We start from the raw sequence: 27,827 nt of genomic DNA on the forward strand, positions 1-27,827 counted from the left end.
TTAGCCTGGCTACCAGTAGAAAGCACTGAAAGCACCATCTCCGGAAATCGTGAGAACAGCAGGGAGGACAGCGGGTGAAAGCCCGTCTGGATGCCACCAAGAGTCTACTAAATGTCGGTTAAAAGTTTGGTGAACCTCCCTTAAGCCACACTCCATCACGTTTTGCTTGTAGCGTTAGCTGCTAGCGTTAGCTTACTGGGCTTTGTTTGATTGGCTCCTTGATGATCACGTGACTCCCTACGTAAGCCCATTGACTGTTTCTTAAAGGGGAATGAACATAGACGAACAACACAGAATCAAAGCGGGATGAAAAGACTATATTTCCTTGTTTTATTAATTTACCGAATTTACCGACATGGTCAAAATTACGTCGGTCATCGTTAAGAATTTCGGTGACGGTAAATTTTCGGTTTACCGCCCTGCTCTACTTTGAAGTTGCCTTTATATTTCAAAGACAGAATTGTTTACGATGGCCTGGTTTGGTCCCTTTTTTTGTGACACCTTGAACTTCATGTCCAAACTGTTGTTTCCTTCACTGACCAATTATAAATCATAATTTTGGGCCCAAAAAGACCAAAAATTCCAAAATCGTTTTGTCAAAATTTTTAATATTGATGTCCAATTGACAACCAAACATGCGTAACGAACCGTTTTGAAACTTTGTAATATTTATTCAACATGTTAGGATGAACATTCAACCAAAAAAAATTAGAATAAATAGTCTTTTATTTGACAATTCAACATAAACAACAGGTATAGCCATAGGCGTTTTTTGCATTTATACATGCTCTAGTCAAAACAGGTTATATACAGCAGACCAAACAGTGAAGAACAGTGAAAAAATATACCATCTAACACAAAAAGTGTTTAGAGGCCATCTCTTTATGAGTTTAGGTATTGCGGCCCATCACCTGATGAAAACTATGTACACACAATCAAGCTTCTTGAACACACATTTATATACACAAATTGAGAAGACTGATTGTGGGAAAAAAAATATATATATAACATTGGGGAAAAAAGTATTTTCAAAAATATTTACAATAAACAAGTTAAATTTTTTTCAGGCATGCCACTCCGAAAAGCAGTTTCGTCCTGGAATTAGACACAGGGCTACATCACAGCCCACACTTCCATGGGGTGTCGGTCCTCTTTCCACCCTTCCATTTTCATTTCACTTTACTTTCATTGTCACTATAAATGTACATGAAACAAAAGTCAGTATTTATGAAAATAATAAAGTATAAAATAAAAATATATACAGCAATAAATAATAATGGAAATCTATATGTATGACAATAGAAAGAATACCGTAGCTGAATATGTGCTACATCCCTAATCTTCATATAGAAAGAAGACCACAAATTATACTTTGATCTGATATGCACATTTTATTATTACATACACAAACACGCACTTATATTGCATCAAAATTAACTTTGTCTTGCAATATCAAAAGAAACTTTTACAGCATTAAAAAAAAAAAAAAAAAGTGAGTTGGCTTACCTCTGCTCGTCGATGGCGTCACCCACGTGTTCAAATCCGTCACTATCTTCACTCGAGGACTCTTCCGAAGAAGACGATGATGACGAATTTGGACCACCCTCTTCCTCAAGTTGATCAAAAAGCACAATTGCTTGCGCTAAATTTAGTTTTCCGTTCATCCTCAAAGTCACACAAAGTCGCTCGCCCGCTTGCTTGATTCAAACGGCCGTCGCTCGCCCGTCGCTGCGTCAGAACACTCCTGCCTCTCGTTCGGTGGAACCTCGCACGGCAGTTATATTTTATAAAAAAAAAAAAAAAAAAAACGCATTTTGTGCTTCCACTGTGACTTCGAAAGGGTTCGTTTGATTTGTGTTTTTTTCATGGAGCTTCCGTTTTGAAAAAGGACAAGAAATTATGGAAATATAGACATAAACAAATGATCCATGCAGCGTTTTAATGTTTTTTTGAGAGGACAATAAAACTATAAAACTTAAATGACAATATCTCACGTTTTAGTTGGTCGATTGACTTCAAATAACAACGAGAGTAAACCGCAACTTCCGCACTTTAAAACGAGACCAACCAACGGCATGTGGGTGACGTAATTAAAACGCGAGGGTGCTTCAAAGACGACGTGCGCTGAGGACGCGCCGGCGCGTCCTTCGACTCTCAAGGGTTAAGAGACACATGTGCTACACTTTACAATAAGGGTCCAAAAAACATTCAGTCATGGTTAATTAAGGTTAAGTAATACTTATGAGGTACGTTCACGTGAAATAATACCATACTTAAGGTAGGTTAGCAGCACCTAAGAATTAATGCTAAGTAATGTATTATTATTATATATTATAACCTAACCTAATGCATTAACTCATGTTAATTAATATATTAATAAATGTGAGATAAGAGATTAAATAAATTATTGTAATGTTAATTAAACATTAGTTATTGTCTAAAAATACTAGGGCTGTCAAATTTATCGCGTTAACGGGTGTTATTTCATTTTTTAAATTAATCACGTTAGAATATTTGACACAATTAACACAAGCACGGAATGACCCGTTCATGTGCTGCCTCAAACAGTTTACAATTAGTTTTGGCACATTGAAAGCGAAAAGGCAGAGAAATGCGGGTGGACACAGGCGTTCATTGGACCGCGCCTTTTATTGGCTTAAGCTTTGGCAGCCACCACTAACAATCACGGTTGCCCAAATTCCCATCATGCATTTGCGTGGAGCAAGAGACAGTCTTTTTCTTAACAAGCTTAATTGAATACAATGCAGACCGTACTGTATACCATTTGCAGCCACCATTGACAGTCATGGTTGCCCAACTTCCAAAATGCATTTGGGTGGAGCAGGAGACGATCTTTTTCTTAAAATGCCCAATTGATCAAACACAGACCGTACTGTATACCATTAGCAGCCACCACTGACAGTCATGGTTGCCCAACTTCCCATCATGCATTTTGGCGGAAAAGGAAACATTCTTTTTCTTAACACGCCTAGTTGAACATAAAGCAGAATATACTGTATACCATTTGCAGCCACAACTGAGAGTCATGGTTGCCCAACTTCCCATCATGCATTTGGGCGGAGCAGAAGACGTTCTTTTTCTTAATATAAAATTACTATAACTTGTACTCACTTTTAAGAACTACAAGTCTTTCGATCCGTGGATCCCTTTAACTGAAAGAATGTTAATAATGTTAATGCCCTCTTGTGGATTTATTGTTATAATAAACAAATACAGTACTTATGTACAGTAAGTTGAATGTTTATGTTCGTCTTATGTCTTATATTTCCATTCCAACAATAATTTACATAAAAATATGGCATATTTTAGAGATGGTTTAAATTGCGATTAATTACGATTAATTAATTTCTAAGCTGTGATTGATTCGATTAAAAACTTAAATCGTTTGACAGCCCTAAAAAATACATTAACTAATATTAATTAAGGGACCCTTATTGCAAAGTTTTACCGACATGTCATCTTGAAAGGCAGTTTAAAATAAAAATAGAATAGAGAACAAAAGGCTTGAATAAGTGTATGTTACATGACACATTAACAACAAACTGAGAACGTGGCCAGTATGTTAACGTCACATAGTTATTAAGAGTTTTTATTTATTATTATTATTATTTTTTTTTAGATAGTAATGGCATAAAGAACACCATAACAAGTTAATAATGATATAATAATATGTTAATAATTTAACATACAGTGGGGCAAATAAGTATTTAGTCAACCACCAATTGTGCAAGTTCTCCTACTTGAAAAGATTAGAGAGGCCTGTAATTATCAACATGGGTAAACCTCAACCATGAGAGACAGAATGTAGGGGGGGGAAAAAAATCACATTGTTTGATTTTTAAAGAATGTATTTCCAAATTAGAGTGGAAAATAAGTATTTGGTCAAGATTCGGGCAAGATTTCTGGCTTTCAAAGAGGTCTAACTTCTTCTAACAAGGTCTAACGAGGCTCCACTCGTTACCTGTATTAATGGCACCTGTTTTAACTTATTATCGGTATAAAAGACACCTGTCCACAACTTCAGTCAGTCACACTCCAAACTCTACTATGGCCAAGACCAAAGATCTGTCGAAGGACACCAGAGACAAAATTGTAGACCTGCACCAGGCTGGGATGACTGAATCTGCAATAGGTAAAACGCTTGGTGTAAAGAAATCAACTGTGGGAGCAATTATTAGAAAATGGAAGACATACAAGACCACTGATAATCTCCCTCGATCTGGTGCTCCATGCAAGATCTCACCCCATGGCGTCAAAATGATAACAAGAACGGTGAGCAAAAATCCAAGAAGCACACATGGGGACCTAGTGAATGACCTACGGGGAGCTGGGACCACAGTAACAAAGGCTACTATCAGTAACACAATGCGCCGCCAGGGTATCAAATCCTGCACTGCCAGACGTGTCCCCCTGCTGAAGCCAGTACACGTCCAGGCCCGTCTGCGGTTCGCTAGAGAGTATTTGGATGATCCAGAAGAGGACTTGGAGAATGTGTTATGGTCAGATGAAACCAAAATAGAACTTTTTAGGAGAAACACAGGTTCTCGTGTTTGGAGGAGAAAGAATACTGAATTGCATCCGAAGAACACCATACCCACTGTGAAGCATGTGGTTGGAAACATCATGCTTTGGGGCTGTTTTTCTGCAAAGGGACCAGGACAACTGATCTGTGTAAAGGAAAGAATGAATGGGGCCATGTATAGAGAGATTTTGAGTCAAAATCTCCTTCCATCAGCAAGAGCATTGAAGATGAGACGTGGCTGGGTCTTTCAGCATGACAATGATCCCAAACACACAGCCACGACAACAAAGGAGTGGCTTCGTAAGAATCACTTCAAGGTCCTGGAGTGGCCTAGCCAGTCTCCAGATCTCAACCCCATAGAAAATCTGTGGAGGGGGTTGAAAGTCCGTGTTGCCCAAGGACAGCCCCAAAACATCACTGCTCTGGAGGAGATCTGCATGGAGGAATGGGCCAAAATACCAGCAACAGTGTGTGAAAAGCTTGTGAAGAGTTACAGAAAACGTTTGGCCTCCGTTATTGCCAACAAAGGGTACATAACAAAGTATTGAGATGAACTTTTGGTATTGACCAAATACTTATTTTCCACCATGATTTGCAAATAAATTCTTTAAAAATCAAACAATGTGATTTTCTGTTGTTGTTGTTTTTTTCTTCACATTCTGTCTCTCATGGTTGAGGTTTACCCATGTTGACAATTACAGGCCTCTCTAATATTTTCAAGTGGGAGAAGTTGCACAATTAGTGGTTGACTAAATACTTATTTGCCCCGCTGTATAAGTCACTCCAGAGTATACGTCGCACCCCCGACCAAACTATGAGGAAAAACTGCGACTTATAGTCCGAAAAGTACGGCAAATTAATTTACATTCCTACCAGAACATGCCCCTTTATTCTTTAATTTTAACTTATTAACTGCCATCAACGACACTGAACATTTGTTCATTCGCTGCCAGCCCTCCCAGTTCAAATGGATTGGACGACTACTGACAAACTAATTTAAACTGACATCAAAAGGATAACAGGCCATATTATCGGACGTCTAACTATTGTCAAAGGCATTGAAGGAGTTGACAACAAGACAAGAGTGTTTAATACGTGTTTTTATTGAAATGCCAATCAAGGTTACATTTTCTTAAAACACTGACGCGGTGAGGAAAAACAAAATGGCGGAATATAAAAGTATTAATAATAAAAAACGTACAACAGAGCCCTTGACAAAATGTGTCGAATAGCATTTGAGTGTTACAAAACAAAAGATACGTCGTGCACATATACAGTGTGTATATGTCTACTTTTGTTACATCCACACACAAATTCCAAATATTTATATCGTAACGTGCAAGTATGTGCGCCCTGTACAATAGAATATCATTAAAAATCAAGTCGCTGCTTCTTCTTAGTGATGCACTGCTTCAAGTAAAACAAAGACATTAGAATTTGAAACGATTATTGAAGGTCATATTGCCAAAAATAGTAACACTACTATGTTTACATGCAATTCCCCCCCTTAGCTTATGTCAATGTAGAGGAATGATATTTTTATTTGTGATTTTAAACTTCATTAACACACTTTTTTTGAGTCCTTCAAGGCACCGACACAAAGCAGACATGTAAACATAGAACTGTATATAAACCAGACCACGCCCAAAGCACCAATCTTCTTAATTAAACGTGTAAATTTAATTATGGCAGGTTTGCACGGAGTCTTTACTGACAATACAATGGAACCTCAAAAGGGAACATTTTAGGTCATATTTGAAGTGTAAAAAAGCTCCATGGTCATTATTGCATCATGACTGCAGTCCTGAAAAAATATTTGTTCTTGAGCTTTGTTAAAAAACAGCACAAAAGTCAGTGACAAAATATATTTTTCTTAATCAAACTTCTGCCTTCAGGAAACGTTTTCATGAAAATTTTGTTTGAACTCCAAATTGTATAACCGAGGGCGGCAAACCAATCATAGTTTAACTCTTGTGTCTGTATAGTTATAATATATTGCCCTCTGGTGGCCAAGATTAGGCTTGAACAGACTATAATTCATTTTAAAGGGAGAGACAACACCTTTATCACGTCCATTCCAGTAGAAAGAATCTTTTTTTAATGAATTGGAGAAAAAAAAAAAAAAAAAAAAAAGCTCATTTTTTCATAGATGAAAGCCAGTATTTTCAAGAAATGGCTAACCGACATGGGGGCAGACATTTTCTCAATGCCAGGACTCCTCCAGCGAATCAAATGGCAGTATCCCAAATTTCCTCGCACTTACTCGTTATGTCATTAAAGGGATCCACGGATAGAAAGACTTGTAGTTCTTAAAATATAAATGTTATGATGAGTAAACTGGATATTGAAGCCACTCGTGATGTTTTCGTTTTTGTACAATTTGTAAAATTAGTTTAACTAGTAAGTTGCCATTGTTGTTGACGTCACAGGGCGGTGACGTCACCTGGTTACGCTGCCGGGCTTCCAGAGTATGATTTAAGCGACATAAACATGTCATCGGTTCAACCCTTTCAATTTGAACCCCAGAGCACTGTCGATATTTTACAAAACGAGCAGCAAAAGCATAGGCGGGGTTTGACTTTTGGGGCAGGGGGAGCACAACATGTTGATGACCCCAAAACGCAGTGTCAGCAATACAGTTAACTTACAAGAATATTTATAATATTAAGTTGACAATTAGTGTTTTTTGTTTCCCATCATTCTTGAGGGGAATTCTAAATCAAACTGCTTAGGCAATACTTTTCGCCAAGGTCGTCATCCATTGAATATGGTGTAACTGCCGGTGTCGTGCCAATGTAGTTATCCCTGTCAAAAATTGTATCCCCTGGACGGAGCCATATGGTAGTAGATGTGTGTCTATATTATTCAATCCCCCCAAAAAGTTGCTTCACTTGGAAAAAAAAAAAAGTTGCTTCAATCAAAATATATATTTTCAACCCCCCAAAAAGTCACTTCAATTAAAAAAAAAAAGGGGTTGAATGCAAAAATAAATTTGAAACTCAAAAAAATGCATGCGAAAGCTATTTTTCTTTGAATTATTATTATTATTTTTTTTAGATTGAAGTTTTTTTTTTTTTTTATTGAAGCAACTTTTTTGATTAAAGTAATTTTGATTTGTGTTTGGGCCACATTTTGGCTAGGACATTTTTGTCGTTATTCAATCAAAAAATAAGTTAAAAAATTCGTCAAAAAATTATATATTTTCAAAAAGACAAATCACTTCAGTCAAAAAAAAAAAAATTTAAGTGATGGTAAAAGTTTTTGAATGCCAAAAATATTTGAGATAGAAAAAAATTGCGTTTGAACACTTAATTTTTCATCGCAAAAGTTTTCTTTGATTGAAGCAATCCTTTTTGTGTTTGGGCCATATTATGGGTAAGACATTTGTGTCTAAATCATTTAATCCCAAAAAAAGTTGCTTCAATAAAAAATTAAAAAAAAAACATTTTCAATCAAAGAGAAAGAAAATAATTAGAGGAAAAAAAAAAATATATATATATATATATATATATATATATATATATATATATATATTTTTTTTTTTTTTTTTTTAGTTATATGCAAAGCAAATGACAGTCTAAGTTGCTAGTCACATGATCTGTTCGAAAAATAATTTTGACCCATTATAAAAATATATTTTTTGTTCATTTAATTCATTTTTGTTTCAGTTCTATTGCTTTACAACTTTTATATATATATTGGAAAGTCAATTACACGCAATGACACTTATCGGCCGCCCCTTAAAATCCACTTATGAGCAAAAGCAAAATGAACAGGAAAGACGGGATTAGAAAACGGTGTTCGCCAAAATGTGATATAAAAGACAACAATTGTATTAATTGTAATACCCATTATCAAATGCAACTGTTCTCAAGTCTATCCATGTGTATGTACGTGGGTATAATTGACATCATAAAATGGCTGCGCCCGTGAGCAGCGTTACATTTTAGTGTTTAAACATTCATTTCTGGATTATCAGAGTTCTAAGTACATAAAAGTCATTTTGGTGTTGTCTTCCCCTTTAATGACGAAACACGTATAGGTTTTGTGAGTTGCAAGTATAGTCAAAGAAAAATAAACTGATATGTCAGGTTGCTGATTTTTCATCAAATATTTGTTGTAACTCTGAATTTTGGACCGTTCACCTCAAAGGTTCGGAAATAGGAGTATTTTGGAAGACAATTCGGAGTCAAGTCCAGATAACAGAGACATAAGCCACCGCATTTGACTTTGCCGGAATCTCAAGCGCTGACGAATACCAAGCGTGCAGAGTAAATGAGGTCGGCCAGGTATAGGATGAAGTTGACGGCCGTGAGCACGGCCACCGCCATCAGCTTGTCCCACGTGCACAGTCCCTGTGTGATGCTGCAGTTGGACGGCCGTTGCTTGCTGCCACCGTGCTTGGGGTCGAAGTTGAAGATGGGCCAGATGATGGTGGCCGACAGGTAGAGCACCACGGCTAGCAGGGCATAGCCAGACAGGAAGCGGGCGAAGGGGAAGGGCAGGCAGCCCGTGCACTCACCCACACACAGGAGAATGATGGCAGCAGAAAGAATGAAGCAGATGCAGTAGACGGACATGCAGTATTTGAGCGCGTCGTGACGGTCGTATAGCACTGGGTCGCTGACGAACACGAAGATGATGCACGCCACGAAGGTCTCGCACACTTTGAGCAGGCCTGGGGCAGTTGCCATGTAGCCGGCTACCTCGCCTGGTCTGGCCTTGCTGATGCTCACCTCGCTCATGTAGGCGATGGTGGCCAGACAGGAGAAGACTGTGGACACAATGCGGTAATCGCGCACCTGGCTAGGCCCCATGCTGCCTTTCAAGTAGTACAGCGGGAAGATGATGGACGCCGACAGGCACAGCAGGGCAGCGTAGCAGGCGAAAGTGATGGGGAAGTTCTTCCAGGAGACGGGCGCTCGGGTCTGAAGGCCAAAAAGCTCCACCAGGAGCACCAGGAGGGTTCCGGCAAAACTGAAGGCCCAGCAGAAGATGCACCAGTCGCCAGTGCCGTGGTACAGACGCCCACCGTGGACCGCCACCGAGAAGGCCACGCAGGAGAAGATCAGGGCCGCCAGACGCGTCCACAGGAGGGGGGTGGAGTGCAGGACGATCGCCATTTTAGTGCTAGTTCGCCTCGCTCAGGGATTGACCGGTGATAAATCTGAAGACAGAACAAGAAGGGTTCACATATACAAGGGGTAACCTACAAAATGTGAAAATCCATGAATCTTTGACACCCTTTTTAAAGTTTTTACATGTTGCCTTGATTAACACTGGAACTACCAGTTTTTTGGCTATAAAGGAATACCAGAAAGGCATCAAAAGACCCCGATACCAAACTGACAACTTGGCTTTGTCCAACAATAGACCACTCAAACAAGCAATCAAGCACCCTAGGTGTGGAGTGGGGGTTTCACTCTGGCTAGCTGCAATTAGAATCTTGAATATTTGCAAATCCAGACTTGTTAACTCCTGGGTTAGTGTAAAAATGATGAGAGGGCCATGTGGGATGAAACTACGACTAGCATCCAGAACTGTAGAAAATTGAGTGTTAGAACATCTGGGACAAATCCCATTAAGCACTCGACAAGTCCAACATTCAATTGTCAAGATTCACAGTTTATTATGTTGAAGCACACAATGACCAAAGAACCTTTCACAGCAGCTCAAACAGCTGTTTTGTCACAGCAAACACAAGCTTCAGTATACAGTACATACTGTAGGCAAACTGCAGCTTTTGGAATATGTAAAACGGTTGTCCGCCTGGATGCCTGCTTGAGTGGTCCACCGTCCAACAAAGCCAAGGCAGCCCTGCCATGCAAACACCCAAGATGCTAATTGGAGCAATCCAACCTTGTGGTTTTGCGAATGTGAATGGGAATGACAAATGAGGACCATAGTGCTCACAAAAGATATACTGATTAGGGTCATATGATCCGTCTCTGGTTACAATAGTGATTTGTATGAACTGATCCACCCTTGGTAGTTCTAGTGTTAATGACTTTCATCTGACCACGCTCCTCACTCAAAATGCAATCATTTTTGATTAAGTAAGAAAATAACAAGAAATTTGTCTTTTAAGGGGCGGTGTTCAGCGCAGCCCATCCCTCCTCCCGCAGTCCAGCAAAGGAACCATTGTCACCCCCCCGGGATCCAGGGTGGTCCCCCGGGCCACCTGCACACCCATCAACCGGCCTTCAGGGATGGCAAGAGGGGACGCACCACCAACCCGACTTAACTTTCGTAACATTATGACTGAAATATCACATTTATATATTATTATTTAAATCTTGTAATATTACAACGTATGACCTAAATATTACGTCTTTATTGTTGCAGGCTTTGTTTCTGTGCCCCATATACTCCATCATAGTGATGATATATGGTACACAAGACAAATGACTTTTCAAGCATCTTTGGTCCACATTTTTATAGGTGTTTCAGTACTTTTGCAAACCCTTGCAAAAAGATGCAATAGATCGATCGCACCACACGAGGGCGATGGATTCCAAGCTCAATATAACCATGGCAGAAAACACACTCACACACAAGGGTGTTATTGTGTTTCCAGTACAAATAATGACTCCTCTGTGGTGAACACATTTACATCTGCTTGGACAATCTGCTGAGAACTGCCTTTTCCCCTAGCTCTTCTCTCTCCTTTCCAGCCTGATTTTTTTTTACTGCTGTAGCCTGCAAGTCATTCCTGCTGCTTGGAGACTTGGCCTGCCTCGCTCCGACATTCCATCAGTATTCGAGTCTTCAATAGGCGTGTCGGGGCGGTGCCCTCCGCTGACCACGCTGTGTATCCTTCATCGACAGGGGCGGACTCTTGGAGGGGGAATCCTACATGCTTCATGCTTGATGCAATTAATTCACTGTTTAGATTTATCAACAGAAAGAATGGAGTGGGAGTTTTTCATTCGCAGCTTTGAAGTTCCCACCATCACTCAACACTGGATCAAAACGGGCGCCACACTAGACATAACATCCATACGGGTGAGAGAAGACACAAAGAATGGAAGATCGCAGTAATTTACTGTCTCCATATTTATGTGGCAGTTTATTTTTAATATTGACCACTTTTCCCGGCCTCTAAGAATATGATTCCTGCTACCTGTGCTTAATTCATATTTGTGCCATAAACATGTACAAGTGCTGTATGTGTTAAACGTATCCCCTTCAACTGACAGTGATAGACATCAAATTCATTTGAGCTGGGATGGCTGGCAGTTTATGTTCATCTTCAGTGCCATTGATGATAATGGGTGTCCAATCCATTATTACTGTAAGGGTTGACAACGACCCGTTAGAACAACAGGATGGTCATTAATCTGTTTACTCAGTTTGTGTTGTAATAGCGTACCGCATGAATGCTGTTTTTAGACCGTAATGTATCGTAACGCAGAATTGGGACGTTATAGACATGCCTTCGCATGCGATCCATGTTATTTCTGCTTGTTTTCTCCAGTAATCTTCTAAAAAATAACATGCCAATCAAACACTGCTGCTATGGAACTCGTAGAAACGACATTACGACATATGAAGGATGTTTTCTTGATACATTTTTCTTCATACATTTCCCGAAACCAAAAACTCAGAGAAAAAAAGTGTGAAGAATGGATCAACTTGCGCAGACCTCCAAAAGACCAGTTTAATGCCAGCAAGGTGAAGCCATTCGCATTTCATATGCAGTAAACATTTTGTTGGGGGCCATGATCCTACAGAGGACGAAGAGGTAAGCCATCTTGATATTTTTGCTTAGCTTTTAGCGTGGCGTTTTGCCGTGCTGCTCCTGTTTGACAATGAATTCCCTGAAAAAAATGAAAATGGTATCTGACTATCCCTGTTACCTTTTCTGTTATAAAAAAACAACTTTAGTAAGGGGAAAGCGTAAATAAATTATAGAATAAAGATTTGTTATTAATGAAAAAATTAAAAGTGTTCGTTGGCTCTCACCGAGTTGCCTGGTATACCGTCGGAGGATCAAATTCCGAGGGCGGAGCAAGCCACAGCAAACAGACAGCGGAGTGGACCAATCAGCGACGGGCAGACGTGACGTTGTTAAAGCGACAAATAATTAGCGTGAGCAGAGAATGGAGAAGTTTATTTAACATGGGTATGGCGCAAGCCGTGTTGACTGTTGTCTATGACTTGTTTCGATGTTCTTTTTAGTTATTTAAAACTGGTTTTACCGCGGTTTGGAACATATTCTCGGCTCACCCGTTCGCCATATGTGTTGTTGTAGAGACGACTTTCGGCGCCCAAGAGTGACGTTACTCATTAAGAACACGTCACGCAAATAAACGAATCTGATTGGACGGTTGATTCTGTAGCTTGCTCCAGAGGCTGTTAATGGGCTGGGTCCCAGACTATTTCTCATAGGGTTTGAAAAATACAGGGAGAATAGTCTGGCTGTGCCAGGCAAGTCAGTGAGTAGCATTTGCGATCGCTACATAAAAATAGCAATGTAAATTGCCCCCAAGAACCTGAGACGTAAGACAACCAGAGGATATAATACATAAGAAAGACAGGGCATAGGGCGGTAAAGGACAGATTGTTGAAACGGGAGAACGTCATTGTCAGTGGCGTAAGGCAATGTACACAAGAAAAGGGTGTCGATAAAAAAGCTCATTCTGGATCAGGTCAGCTCTTTTTCCCGTCTTTTTCAGCCCTCGACACTCCAGCCATCTCTTTAACTGAACATTTGAATATTCTTCCACATCTTTACCAGGGAATTTGGCACCAGGGACATCATTTTTGGACAGAATTGATAGGTTTCGTTCAGTAAACATCTAGGGACACCATTTTCGGATAGAATTGGTAGGTTTAGTTCAGTAAACATCTCGTTCCTACACTATTTCCATTCATTTACTATTAGGGACAAACCGGAGGTTAACCCGCCTAGCAACAATTGCTAACGTTTAAACAGTACCGCTCCTTTATTTCCATTCAATGTTGGGAACTGCAGAACTTCAGTACAGTGCTACCTCGACATACGATTGCTTCGACACACGATCTTTTCGACATCCGACGTAAAATTTGACTCGCCATTTGTTTCTACATCCGACGATATGCTCGAAATACTACGATTTATGACAGCGCCACAGTTTCCTTGTTTATCCGCAAGACGGACGCACGGCGGATTTTCTTGTGAGAGAAATCAACATGGGTTGCAAGAGTGTTAGTGCAGGAGGTGAAAAATGAAAAAGTTGAAGATGGAAATGATAGAAAAATATGAGCGTGGTGTGCATATCTGTGAACTGGCTCGACAATACTGCAGTATAATGTCTATGAGCTCGACGGTCCTCCGACGACTTCCGTTCGTCAGTCTTTATAAGTTAAAGTGACAATTATTATTATTATTAAATCGCCAGCTTGGTCAAGTTTTTAATCGTCTATTTCAGAACTTGTGCAACGCAACATCATCGTATTCATAATTCTATTGACGGGTCAATTCCGCCAGCCACTGCGCAACGCCTTCAGGTAGGGGGCCGCCCATATCAAGAGGAGCTATTCACAAACAAATCTAACGCAGGATTTCTATTTAAAAAGTACAAAAGCTATACCGCATACAAACAGGAAGGATTGTCTCAGGAGTGATTTGTTCGAGGATTCAAGGTAATTATTATGTTTTTCGTAACATGCATTCATTTTGAAACGCTGTGAAAAAAATCAATGGGAGAAATTAGCCGCTACTGCACTGGCATCATAGTTTGCAATATTTAAGTAAAATAAATGCTATCTGCATGTTTTTGTTTTTTTTTTGCTTTTAACCAAGAAACAAGACTGTTTTACATCCATATCTATAAAGAATTCGGGGATTTAAGCATTTATTCACAAGAATTTTCACCGGAAAAGCTCTGTTTTCATCAGGTGGGTGCTAGCTACATTCACTAACAGACTAGCATTGTACTTCGACATATTTAGTTAAAATTAACGCTAACTGCACCTTTTTTTGCTTTTAACCAGGAAACAAGACTGTTTTACGTCCATATCATTAAAGAATTTGGGGATTTATGCATTTATTCACAAGAATTTTCACCAGAAAAGCTGTTTTCATCAGGGGGCTGCTAGCTACATTCACTAACAGACTAGCATTGTACTTCGACATATTTACGTAAAATAAACGCTAACTGCACTTTTTTTTGTTGCTTTTAACCAAGAATCGAGATTGTTTTACGTCCATATTAAAATAATTCGGGGATTTAAGCATTTATTCACAAGAATTTTCAACGAAAAAAGCTCTTTGTCTGTGATTCAACTCAGTCAGCTTTGACGCCTCGCCAACAATGCAGGCCCCCTATTTATCGGCCCCGCACCCTGTGTCCCGTCAATACATTATGAAGTCTATGGCAACATGCCTATATATGAATGTATATGTATATGTATAATATATGAAAAGTGAAAGTAAAAACTCTAATGCACCACTCTTACTCTGTCACGTCAGCCACGCGGTGCGTTCAGGTACAGCACGCAAAACACATCCCCCACATTAGAACCCGATTCATTACATTAATACAGCTATTATTATTATATTATTATTACGATTTTTATTTATAATGTATTTGTTTTGCTCTGTGTAATCGCTATTTGCAATAGTACCAGCAATATTTATTAAGGATTTGGTGTATGTTTTTGGGCTGTGGAACAAATTAATGGAATTAAAATGATTTCTTATGGAAAAAGTCCTACACGACGTACAACCATTTTGACTTACCTACAAACAAAGTCCTGGAACGAATTAACTTCATATGTAGACGTACCACTGTATTTTATTTTACATAAATGAATTCATATAAGAAATAATCCAATGTGATGAATTCCGCTGTCTTGGTTGAGATTTCCTTGAGTTATTTGTGGTCGCTGGACATTTTCTCTTTGCTCTGCAAAATTTGTTTCAGTAATGTAAATACAAATATATATTTTAATATCCTTCTATCTCTGGATTATTTTTGTTGCTGGTAGCCTTTAACTCATTCACTGCTATTGACAGTTATAGACATCAAATCCATTTCAACTGCATAGGTTACCACTGAGTGATCATGTTTCACTGCGATTGAAAGGGATAGACATCCAATAGCAGACAGTTAACAGCTATTGGACGCTTAGCTCAAGCAGTCAAACGATGCTGTTTTTAAAAAATGTATATAGCAGAAAACACAAACAAGACTGAAAAAGCAGTTTCTGCCCTTGCACTCCTATTTAAAATAAACTGCTGTATTTTAAGCCAAAAGAACTGTTGTGTTTGATAGAACAATATGTCTATATGCTGCCACAGCAGATTCATGGCTCGTTAAGCTGCCGAGCTATTCTTAATTTGTCCGTTTTACCCTGGAAACCCCCGTTTACAGATGTCGCGCAACTGCTTTTGTTTCAACCCAGCCATAAAACGAAGGTAATTAATTATATTTATTATTCAAAATATCGGTCATTTTTAGCTTAGAATCATTAATTGATGTCTAATATTTCGTTTAAAAAAAAGACTTATTAAATTATTATTATTATTATTATAAATTATTCACTCGCATATTTTAAACTTTTAAACAAATTACATCACAATGAAAAAAATGGTGTCTGCAAAAAAGTCATGGATATCTACCTCTTAACTATCGCTTAACTGTTTTGTTTTTGTTACTGTCACATTTTCTCCAATATGTTGGAGGATAAATAATCGATCCAAACAAAGAAAAAGTGAAAAACGTTTAAAAGGGTAAATATATGAAAAAGAACATCTCGACAACTCCTTGATGTCTGCAATTTCTGTATCACGACCCTTGTTATATGACCATGTTCACCCGTAAAATCCCCCCAAAATCCAGCTGTGGCCATTTACAGCTGTGTCTTGACACTCAGTGATACATGTTACAGATAGTTTTTGGATCAAAACAAGGTAAGAACACGATAATATCTCGTTAAAATTGTCGGGTCTTTAATTCTGCTCTCACATGCTCTCACCTCCAGTTAGGGTTTTGCTGTTAAGTTTTTTTTATATGCCCCTCCTGTTCAAAATGTTTCTTCCCCCAGAAAATTGAGATTTTAAGCTTTCCAATAATGTATCACACATGCATATCGGACAATTTCGAAAGTTGGCGAAATTGGAGGTCTCAGAGTAGAACTTCAAGTCACCTGAGTGTTTTCCGCCATATACGTATTTAAAAACGGTCTGTTTTTTTCTGGACTCCAGACATGGTAAACCCCATGAGGAATGCTTGTAGTAAAAAGTCCACAAATTGCAGATGCGTGCCACGCCCGACAACTTTGGGGGATCCGCCTCTTCCCACTACTCCTCCCGACAATGTCGTAAATAAGACAGCGGCCAGCTGCTTGCCTTGAGATTTATAGTCATTGAGATCAACTTATAAAAATGCAGCCTAGCGTTGTTATGTGTTAGAGTAAACAGCTAACCCATAACTACGGGACACAATTCAAAGTCAAGCAAATAGCAGCAATCTACAGTGAGCTTAATGGCTAACGTGCAATAAAGGCCAACAAATCTAAGTCAAGAAAGAGGAAGCTGTGCACGACTAGCTTAAACTGCTAGGTAGTCATGTTTATGTAAGTAGAGGAGCATTTCTGATGGTTTTATTTTGTACTTGGTAAGCGTCCAGTCTTGGGAGTTCTATGATAAAACTGCATCAAGCCATTTTTGTAAGCATGTACTCCTTTCTTTTGGTGTTTCAGCTATCTCATTATTTCCATGCCTTTTTTTTTAGGATTGTTTTAATTTCTTTCATATCTCAAGCGACACAGAAGCAATTCCATTCAACATAAGGAAAAGGCCCAGTTATCAGATCCAGACATCAGTAAAATTCAAAAGGCATATTTTTCCGCTTAGCAGAGATGTGTGTGCGCCATCTAACATTTACGGTTAGACAAGATTTTGAGCAAAAGAGGGAGGAAGTTGCTTTCAAATTTCTATAAGTCTTCACATTTTAATCTTATGTGTTGAGCAGGTATAACATTAATGACTCTCAGCCCATAGGTGGAGGTGACTTTTGGGGCAGGGGGGGCACAACATGTTGATGACCCAGAAACGTAGTGTCAGCAATAAAATTAACTTGCAAGAATATTTATAATAATAAGTTGAAAATAAGCGTTTTTTTGTTCCTCATCATTTTTTTAGGGGAAGTCTAAATCAGGCTTCTTAGGATAACTATACTTTTCGCCAATATCGTCATCCATTGAATATGGTACGCCTGCCGGTGTTCTGTCAAGTTTTTCACCCCATCAGAAATTGCAACTTTGTGTTAAAAATGGCCACGAATACAGCGGTTATAAAGTAAACACTACAAACTTTCTTTTAATAAAGGAATATTTGCTTTCGTTTGATCATGGATGGACATGTAGAAAAGTTCTCCTCAGACACATCCTGCCATGTTAGCTGCTTTTCACGGTCCACATTTTCAACCCTTGGTTCTTGCTCAGTAGTTGTTGTCGCTTTTGAAAGCTTAGGTTTGAAAAAAATTACGTATATCCATCTTGCTTCTTTGTTACTAAGGTGGTTTTGGCTAAGCAAAGCAAATGAATGTCTGAGGTGCTAGTTGTGTTACTTTGTATTTGTGGGTTTCTTGAATAATAATAACTTACATTACTTACAACTGTACATGCAAGAAACCCCTCAAATATCTTACAGCTGAAAGTATTCTGCCTTGAGGAGTGGGGGCAAACTTTCTTCGGACCGATGTCAAAGACTGGTAGATGGCTACAAAAAGCGTCTCACTGAAGTTATTTCAGCCAAAGGAGCTAACACTGGCTATTAGGTGGTAGGGTGTCCTAACTTTTTCCTCAGTTAGAATATGCATTTTTGTTGATATTTTTGGTTTAATGAGTAAAACAATGTTAATTTTTGTTGTTTACCTGCAATTAAATCACTTTCTTTTTCAGAGATAAAGAAAAACAAGCTCAGACATTGATATGCGAACATTTCTTAATAAAGAACTGAATATTTCATGGGTTGTCCTAATTTTTTCACATGATTGTACTTGAGTAAAATATTTGGCTACTCTACCTACCTTTGGTACAGGTACAGGATAATGGGCTGTTAAAAATTGTGCCTTTACTTATTATGATCACCACAATGAAAAATGGCTCAACCGGCTATAATGTGTTCATACAGATTCCTTGTTTGGCCCAATATGTGTTTTGCATAAGGATTTTCTATTAAATATATATACGATTACGCTAATTATGGATGGATGAAACATCTCTAAGCATTAGTATGCTATGTTTCTTAGAACATTTCTACATTCCTAACTTGCAGCCTGCTGGGACAATGGGAAATTTTAAGAAGCGTTCGGACCACACTGCCTGACTTTCTCCCTTACCAAAGACATCAATCACCCACTTGGCTTAACGCTGCACTATCCTTGTCAGCTTAGCCCCCTGAAATAAACAGACGACATTGGCCTTGTTTACATTAGCTGCTATTAACAGTGGAGGACGTATGAAGGCAAAGAAGGTGAAGAAAGGATGGGGGTGGGCAGTGTTAAGGGAGGAACCCGGGGAAGCCCTGAGCTCGGGCCACATGAACGACACATACACACACACTTGCAGGCCGGTGATGGAGAGGAATAGCAGAGCAGTGAGTCACTGCGGGGCCCCCTTCCCCTTCCACCGCCTACAATATTCCATGTGTAAAAAAAAAAAAAAAAAATCCAACTTACTGATGTGTTCCAGATGGCAGTCTGGCTCCCCAACTTTTTTTTCTTTCTCACTTTCTCAACTTCACTCCCTTTTTTCCCTTTCCTTGGTGGCGTTCCTTCCCTCCCATTTACTGTCCCGTTCCAGCTTTAGGAGCAATAACACGTCATGTAAAAGTGCTCCCAAAAATGTTGCAGGATTTAAGTGGGGGAAAAGGCAGCTTTTCCACTGTACCGCATGGAAAACATGGGAGGAAAACATACAGAGGTGGTGGTAAGAATGAGGGGGGGGTGTAACTTCCCCAAAATGGACAAGGGCTGAAAATAGTACATGCAGGTCTCAGGATGACAAAACAGGACGTCACCCGCCCCACGACTCCTGACCGACGCTGTCATGAGTTCAGTTGCCAAGGCGACAGGCGGCTAACCTGATTTCATCCCCTAATTCGCTTACGCTCAATCGCCAGCACTGTCGGCCAAAGTGGAAAAGAAGCTGAATGTGCACTTAGGAGACCACACAAAATAAATCCTTCAGTGGTGGAAAAGGTCCACTCTATTTTTTTTTTTCTTTTTGGAGCTGGCCAAACTTGTAAAAGTCTCCAAAAGTTTTTTAAAAGGGTAAATAATAAGCGAAAAGGTAAATTTTGCTTTTGTATAGTGTGTTTTTTTTAATACACACATCTTAAACCATATTTTTCCATTGGAATTAATGGAAATATGTTTATTCTTAAATAGCCCAGCCCCATAAAACCTTTTTGTTTTTGTTTGACTGGAAGAATTGCAAACATGTTGGACAGGTGCAAAACATACAGAAATAACATCTGAGTTCCAAATACTCTGCCAACATGAAGAATGCATGCAAAGAACATGCCTGTACATATTGTTTTATCATTCCTTATTCTTCTATGTGGTATGCTGCCACTCTTACCAGTTCAAATGGATCAGACGTCTATTATCATCAATGGCACTGAAACATGATCATTCAACTAGAAAGCAATTTCTGGAGAAATTACTCTGGGTCTTTGCTATGTGAAGATATAGATCTTAGCCCCGCCCAGGTTTGTTTGGGGATATTTCGGGCACAATATCAGCTCACTTCCTGTTGATTTGGGGATATTTGGGGGACACGTCCTGGTCATAACAGGTCACTTCCTGTTGATTTGGGGACATTTCGGGGACATGTCCAGGTCATATCAGGTCATTTAGGGACATTTGGGGGGCGTGTCCTAGTCATATCAGGTCATTTGTGGACATTTGAGGGGTGTGTCCTGGTCATACCAGGTAATTTGGGGACATTTGGGGGACGTGTCCTGGTCATATAAGATCATTTGGGGAGCATACCCTGTTCATATTAGGTCATTTGGCGACATTTGGGGGACACATCCTATTGATATATTTCCTGTTGATTTGGGGGTATTTGTTTTTTTGCCATTGAAAATGAATGGGAAATTTGGACGTCCATGGCCGTCAATGGCATCGACTTACATTTGCGTCAATGTAATTCAAATACATTGCCATTAATAGACTCGGCAAACATGGCCATCAATGGCATCAAACAAAATAAATGCCATTGAAAATAAATGGGGAAGTTTTTGGCAAATTTCCGAGGAACTGTTTTTTTTCCAAATTCTTCATACAATTTTTATGCCCCTCACCGTCCCAGAATTTTTGATGTCCAAATTATGTGATTTGGTCAAAAATTGTTAGACTAGATACATTTTGAAAATTTATTTTTTTTCAAAAAAATCGGTGAAAAATTGTCGTTCACGGGCGAACGGAACATTTTTCGGGGTCGTTCAAAAAATTTCCTGCGTCACGTGAAAATTCCGGTTGTTTCGATATTCAAACGGTGTCGATCGATCAAACGGTTCGGGCTGTGTGGCGCGCCAAAGAAAAAAAAAAAAAAACACTATCTGGGCCCAGATAATTAAAATAGATTGAATGTCTATCGCTGTCATTGGAAACCAATGAGTTAATCGCGGATTAGCGCCACTAACCGACATTGTTGCAATCAAACCCATATGAATTGATGGTGGGCCAAAGTTGTAAAGTTAGTAACCGTCATCTAGCAGAGGGGATCTGAAGTGTTGCTGTTTCGCTGTTTCTTGCCTCTACCCAAAACAAATTTTAAAAATCAGCCTAGCATCAACATATGAAATTTAATAAACTAAAACCATTGTTGGTTGAGATTTGGTATTAGAGTTGTGGTTAGAGTTGAATGTAGGGATTAAATACAAGTTTGGTTTGCTTGGGAAACTAAAATCAACCACTTGTTATTGCTCTCCAACCATAAAGTTCCATTCTATCTATAAACCATGTTTACGGTTAGCTGTGCTTTTGGGACCCATTTGGAGGTTCATTCATCAAGACTAGTGTAGTGAAGTGGGTGTGCCGCCTGCCACGCCCTGAAGCCACCACACACACAGGGTCACACACACACACAGATTCTATTATTTGACGCGCAAACACCTCCCTGCTCATTTTTTTGTACAAAATACAACTGTAAACATGCAAAAAAGACTATATATTCCTGATTTTAAAAAAAAACGGACACATAAAAGCAAAACCAAAACAAAAAGTAGCCCTTTCACTCACAAATGTGTTAAACTTTGTACAAACAAACAAGCATTAAAGTACTTTTTTCTCATTTCCCCTCAATATTACCGTACACAAAATACAAATTCATCATGGAAACACAAATAAATGTAGTCACAATTTAGAATGTGTTCCTTTAAGAAGGAAAAAGTGCATATTTGTACAAGATGCAACAAGTTCTTTACCTCGTGTAGTTGCTCAGCTGCTGCGTCTCACACGAACATCCAGCGGTGGAGCCTATTACACACAGAGAAGAGTGCGAGAGTGAGACCAAAGCAGACTCCCACTTGACTTCCTCGCCAGTTCACTCCCCGCCCAGACCGCCAAATTAGGCATCGAATGTCCTTGCACCGTTATACACATCTGTACATGCCACACCTCCCTCCGAATTACTCCTACTCCTCCTCATCAACATCATCATCCTCCGCCCTCGTCACCCCGGAGACGGTGACACATACACACATACAATGTGGTGCAAAAGTTCACCATGTGTGCTACTTTTAGTACAGTAATGGCTTTTTTTTCGCACTTATTTTTCTTTGAAAATCCATGACGACAAAACACACTCACTGGACACTTCATTAGGTACACAGCATCTAATCTAGGGTTCACATTCAATTTTTTTTAAATGGACAGATAAGCTTGGTCATTTGAAGATGAGTTTTTTTTTTCATGTTTATGTAAAAAAATTAGTTTAGCTCTAATGGTAAAATAACCTTTTTAAATGTTTATTATCAATAATTAATTCAGCCCTTCATAGGACAAAAGACTATTTTTGGTCTTTAAAAAAAACAACTTAAATGTTATTTATCATTATATATTTTATCAATAATCATTGTATTTTTTTTTTTAAATATCCTCTATATATTTTTTTTATACACTGCTGGCCAAAAGTATTGGTACCCCTGCAATTCTGTCGGATAATGCTCAATTTCTTCCAGAAAATTATAGCAATTACAAATTCTTTGGTCGTAATATCTTCATTTATTTTGCTTGCAATGAAAAAAAAAAAAAAAACCCAACCGAGAATGGGAAAAAAAAAGTTTAATCATTATCATTTTATACAAAACTCCAAAAATGGGCTGGACAAAAGCATTAGCATCCTTTGAAAAATTATGTGATGCTTCTCTAATTTGTTAATTTAATTAACAGCACCTGTTACTTTCCTGTGCCACATAACAGGTGGTGGCAATAACTACAGGTAAATCACACTTGCAGACAGTTAAAATGGTTTAAAGTTGACTCAACCTCTGTCCTGTGTCCTTGTGTGTACCACAGAGCATGGAGAAAAGAAAGAAGACCAAAGAACTGTCTGAGGACATGAGAAGCAAAATTGTGAGGAGGCATGGGCAATCTCAAGGCTACAAGTCCATCTACAAAGACCTGAACGTTCCTGTGTCTACCGTGCGCAGTGTCATCAATAAGTGTAAAGCCAATGGCACTGTGGCTAACCTCCCTAGATGTGGATGGAAAAGAGAAAATTGACGAGAGATTTCAACGAACGATTGTGCGGATGGTGGATAAAGAACCTCGACTAACATTCAAACAAGTTCAAGCTGTCCTGCAGTCCAAGGGTACAACAGTGTTAACCCGTACTATCCGTCGGCCTCTGAATGAAAGGAGACTCTATGATAGGACACCCAGGATGACCACACTTCTGACCCAGAGACATAAAAAAAAAAAACAGGCTGGAGTTTGCCAAAACTTACATGAGAAAGCCAAAAACATTTTGGAAGAATGTTCTCTGGTCAGATGACACAAAAGTAAAGCTTTTTGGGAAAAGGCATCAACACAGAGTTTACAGGAAAAAAAAACGAGGCCTTCAGAGAAAAGAACATGGTCCCCACAGTCAAACATGGCGGCGGTTCCCTGAAGTTTTGGAGTTGCATTGCTGCCACTGGCACTGGACTGCTTAACCGTGTGCATGGCGTTATGAAGTCTGAAGACTACCATCAAATTTTGCAGCATAATGTAGGGCCCAGTGTGAGAAAGCTGGGTCTCCCTCAGAGGTCATGGGTATTCCAGCAGGATAATGACCCAAAACAAACTTCAAAAAGCACTAGAAAATGGTTTGAGAGAAAGCACTGAAGACTTCTAAAGTGGCCAGCAATGACTCCAGACCTGAATCAATTCACGATAACTCCTGTGATCTGAAAATGGCAGTTTGGAGAAGGCACCCTTGAAATCTCAGAGACCTGGAGCAGTTGGCCAAGGAAGAATGCTCTAAAATTCCAGCAAAGCACTGTAAGAAACTCATTGATGGATACTGGAAGCAGTTGTTCGCAGTTATTTTGTCTAAAGGTTGTGCTACCAAGTATTAGGCTGAGGGTCCAGCCCATTTTTGGAGTTTTGTGTAAAATGATAATGATTTTTTTTTTTCTCTCTTTTGTGTTTTTTCATTGCAAGCAAAATAAATGAAGATATTACTACCAAAGGAATTGTAATTGCAATCATTTTCTGGGGAAAATTGAGCATTATCTGACAGATTTGCAGGGGTGCCAATACCTTTGGCCAGCAGTGTATATCTATACTTATATATATAAATGGAACCTGTGTATGTGTGTGTGGGTTCGGTCCCTATGGACTCCGAAATGGCTGGGTGGATTTTGATGAAATTTTCCACAGTTGTGATTTATGTGTCTGAGAGTGTTCTTAGATGGGTTTAATCTCTTTAGGCCTCCATTTTGTGCGAAAGAATAATTCAAAACTTCAAAAATTAGCACAGAAAATGTAACCCGATTGTGGAGGCGACAGCGTCATCTTCTGGGCAAAAGACGCGTCTCTTACCTTACATTAGCCACGTTTACATGCTGACTTTTATTCATTCCGATTCAAATCATTCCGAATGGAAATTTCAGATCAGCTGTTTACATGTCATTTCATCTATTCCGATCCAGCGTTTACATGTGTCTGCCTTTATTCCGAAAGGACGTTTGACAACTGCCGTCTGACATGCGCAGATTAATCAAAACAAAGCGTCACGTTGCAAAACATGGAGATCGATCGTCAGATCAGCTGCTGTTTTAACTTTTCGAGTGGAAACAAAACTTCAGAATGACAAGTTGTGTGGGTGCGCTGTGCGTGTGCTTGGAAGCCATGTTGCAAGTGACGTTACTTACGTCACCAAGTGACGTCACCACGTCAGTACGGAGCATGTGCAGAAAGAACGCAACCAGACACCATTCCGCTTCCCTGTTAACATAATATAATTTTACTTCTAATCGGTTTGGGAAAAGGAATATTCCACCCCTGTGAAACGGAATGAAATTCCATTCGGTTTGGGCCTGTTCATTCCGAATGAGGTGTTTATATGGAACACATTTATACGGTTTGAACAAATATTCTGATTGTAATTGGAATATTTGGCTCCATGTAAATGTGACAATTGTCATAGCTAACTTTCAAACTTTACGCTTTCTCGTACAAGTTTAAATGTGTTGTGATTATACGTTGTGACTTTGAGTACTACTAAAAGAAGACGCAAAATTATAAAAAAAAATAAAAAACAAAAAAAAGTACAATTTTCCAGAATATTACTAAGGGTTACGCCCGCAGTGGTACATGGGTAGTTGTGGCAGCCATGACTGAGAGTGGTGGTTGTAAGTGTTAATGTCTGGTGTTTTCTGTTCAATAAAGGCGCTGTCTCTTGGGGGCGTGTGGTGTGTGGGGCGCAACACCAGCAAATTTGAAACATAAAAACTGTCTCTCTCATTCTTCTCCATATCCGGCGCCGCAATACTGTACACAGTGATGGGAAAAAATGATTGCACATTAACCCCTTTATGATCTCCTTTTATTACTATTACAACATTACAGCCGCATCTCGAAGGAAAGTTTGTTTTATCTGCCACTCATGCCCCGGCCACACCGCTTGATAAATCCATCCAGCATAGGTTAAAAAAATTTCATGGGGAAGCCCTGTTTTTTAAGTTTCTTATGTATAGATTTAACAAACTTTGGCCCCAACAACCAAGCACAAGTAGTATGCCCAGCAATTCCGGGCCACACTGCTGGTAAATTTATAAATTGAGAAAAACAAAAAAATAGTATTTAACTCATTGCCTACCATTGAAGGCCATAGACATCAAATTCATTAAAACTGGGAGGACTGGGTGTGAATGCTCATCATTGATGTCAGTGGCATGGCAGACAATGACTTAAATCTTTAAAAGGGTAATATAATTGGTCTGTAAACATTACATTTTCTGCACCAGTAAAATATTTCATTTTACTCCAATTTTCTCTTCTTCACCAATTATTTGAGATTAAGTAATACTCAAATGCCTTTATTTGCCTATACTCCTGTTCTAATCAAATAAATAGAAAATGTAAGTCATCAGTAGTCATCGACTTCTAAAGCAGTCATACATCCATGTTAATTCAGTAGCATAATCATTTACTGCCATCCCTCCCAGTTTTGCTGAACATGTATGGCTGTCTAGTGGAGGCCGATGAGTTAACTATGAAACTTTTTGAGGAACATTGTACAAACGCTCATTAAAATTTAAAGATACTTACCCAGAAAAATATGGGTCCAGAAAAGAGATCCTGGATGTCACTTAGGCACTAATAAAACTAAAATAAAGAAAAACTACCTTTGTAGACAAATGATGAAAGAGGAAAGAAATGTTATGTAACATCAAAGCCAAGTGGCCCTTGTGCTAAAATGAACAGAAAATCAAGATTTGGGGTTTCTCTTGGTACTCAGGTTTCTTCTCCCGATCCGCATGCTAAAGAAGGCTGTAAATAGTCGAATGTTTTTGTAGTTGTTTTTCTGCAATGTGATTGGTTAGCAACCACTCAAGGGTGTATTCCGCATCTATTTTATAATCGATGGGATTGGCTAAAAATTTCTAATCTAATTCACTTGGTATGACATACTGCTGTTGCTTGGTAGTGTCGGTGCTGAGTTACTGCATCTCACTGTAGTTGTCCAGTCGCAATGTGGCCAGAAGGTCTTTAACACTGCCCAGACACTACTGACTTATTGACCAGTTCACTTCTGTTTGCACAGTCCCTGAGTTGTATTGTTTGTATTTAAATTTTGTCCAGTAAATTTCCTTGACTTTTGTTATTAGAACAGCAGAATCCATTATTTGTGCAGACAGATTGGCACCAGATGCCAGCCAGAGATGCATTCTAATAGTTAGCAATGACATATATATAAGGAAAGGAGAGCCTGAGCTGAAGGCTTGTCTGATTTTGACTTGAGGGTCCATGCTTTCGTAATTGTCCTTACATTTTATCCATTGTAAGTCGTTACTGAATCACAGCAGTGATTATCATCACTCTTTCCTGTCATACCATCACCGGTCTGTTGGAACTTCTTGAAATCCCCCCCCCCCCCCCCCCCCTTTTCATTTGTCTGCCTGTATTAGCAGTGGGGCCCTCATGAGTAAGATTCCAAGTAATATTACATGTAGGACGTAAAGCAGAAGTTGACCAAAAAAAAGTTTCAAGAGGATTTCCTGCACTGGAAAAGTGTTGTAACATAATCCTGTAGCACAGCTGTGATATGTGATTTGAGCATATCGCTCATTGAGAGTCCCTGACTCATGTGAACGGCCTTCTGATTGTTTATGAGCGTTGCCTGGCGACTGCAACACTTCCCCTCGAACAATGGTTTAATTTATCGATAGACGGTGTTATTTAAAACAAGGAATAATACTCATAGAAGCAAGCCTAATAGTCTGTTGTGCACATTCTTCCAAGATAGATTCAATTGGCTTGAATTGAATTATGCTGTTGTTAAATTTATCTGTGGCTCGGTTTTTATCCACAACAACTACATTTTTGTCATAATACGCGAAAATACTGTTTTTTAAAGGACCATTAGCATAGTTGTTATTTACTTAGTTCTTGGATGAACGTTAGTATTGGCTGATAATAGAGTCTGGGTGAGTCTGAGCTGCATCAAGGATTCCCCAAAAAAGGGACTGATATATTTTTCGGACTATAAGTCGCACCTGAGTATAAGTCGCACCCGAGTATAAGTCGCACCAGCCCAAAAATGCGCGATGATGAGGAAAAAAAAAAACATA

The 27,827-nt window shown here is 39.1% G+C and overlaps 1 protein-coding gene across 1 annotated transcript; it reads right to left on the minus strand.

Annotated features, from left to right (window-relative positions):
* Positions 1 to 5,634: 5,634 nt before the first annotated feature.
* myadmb (myeloid associated differentiation marker b) lies at positions 5,635 to 26,521 on the minus strand. Its single transcript, XM_057856481.1, has 3 exons — positions 26,305 to 26,521; positions 21,972 to 22,023; positions 5,635 to 9,710 (listed from the first exon to the last, which is right to left on the minus strand). Exon 3 carries the CDS (start codon positions 9,664 to 9,666, stop codon positions 8,785 to 8,787), a length of 882 nt encoding a protein of 293 aa, XP_057712464.1. The 5' UTR covers positions 9,667 to 9,710; positions 21,972 to 22,023; positions 26,305 to 26,521; the 3' UTR covers positions 5,635 to 8,784.
* Positions 26,522 to 27,827: the final 1,306 nt, after the last annotated feature.

The sequence above is a fragment of the Corythoichthys intestinalis genome, chromosome 14 (genome assembly GCF_030265065.1).
Source record: "Corythoichthys intestinalis isolate RoL2023-P3 chromosome 14, ASM3026506v1, whole genome shotgun sequence".
Classification (NCBI taxonomy): Eukaryota; Metazoa; Chordata; class Actinopteri; order Syngnathiformes; family Syngnathidae; genus Corythoichthys; species Corythoichthys intestinalis.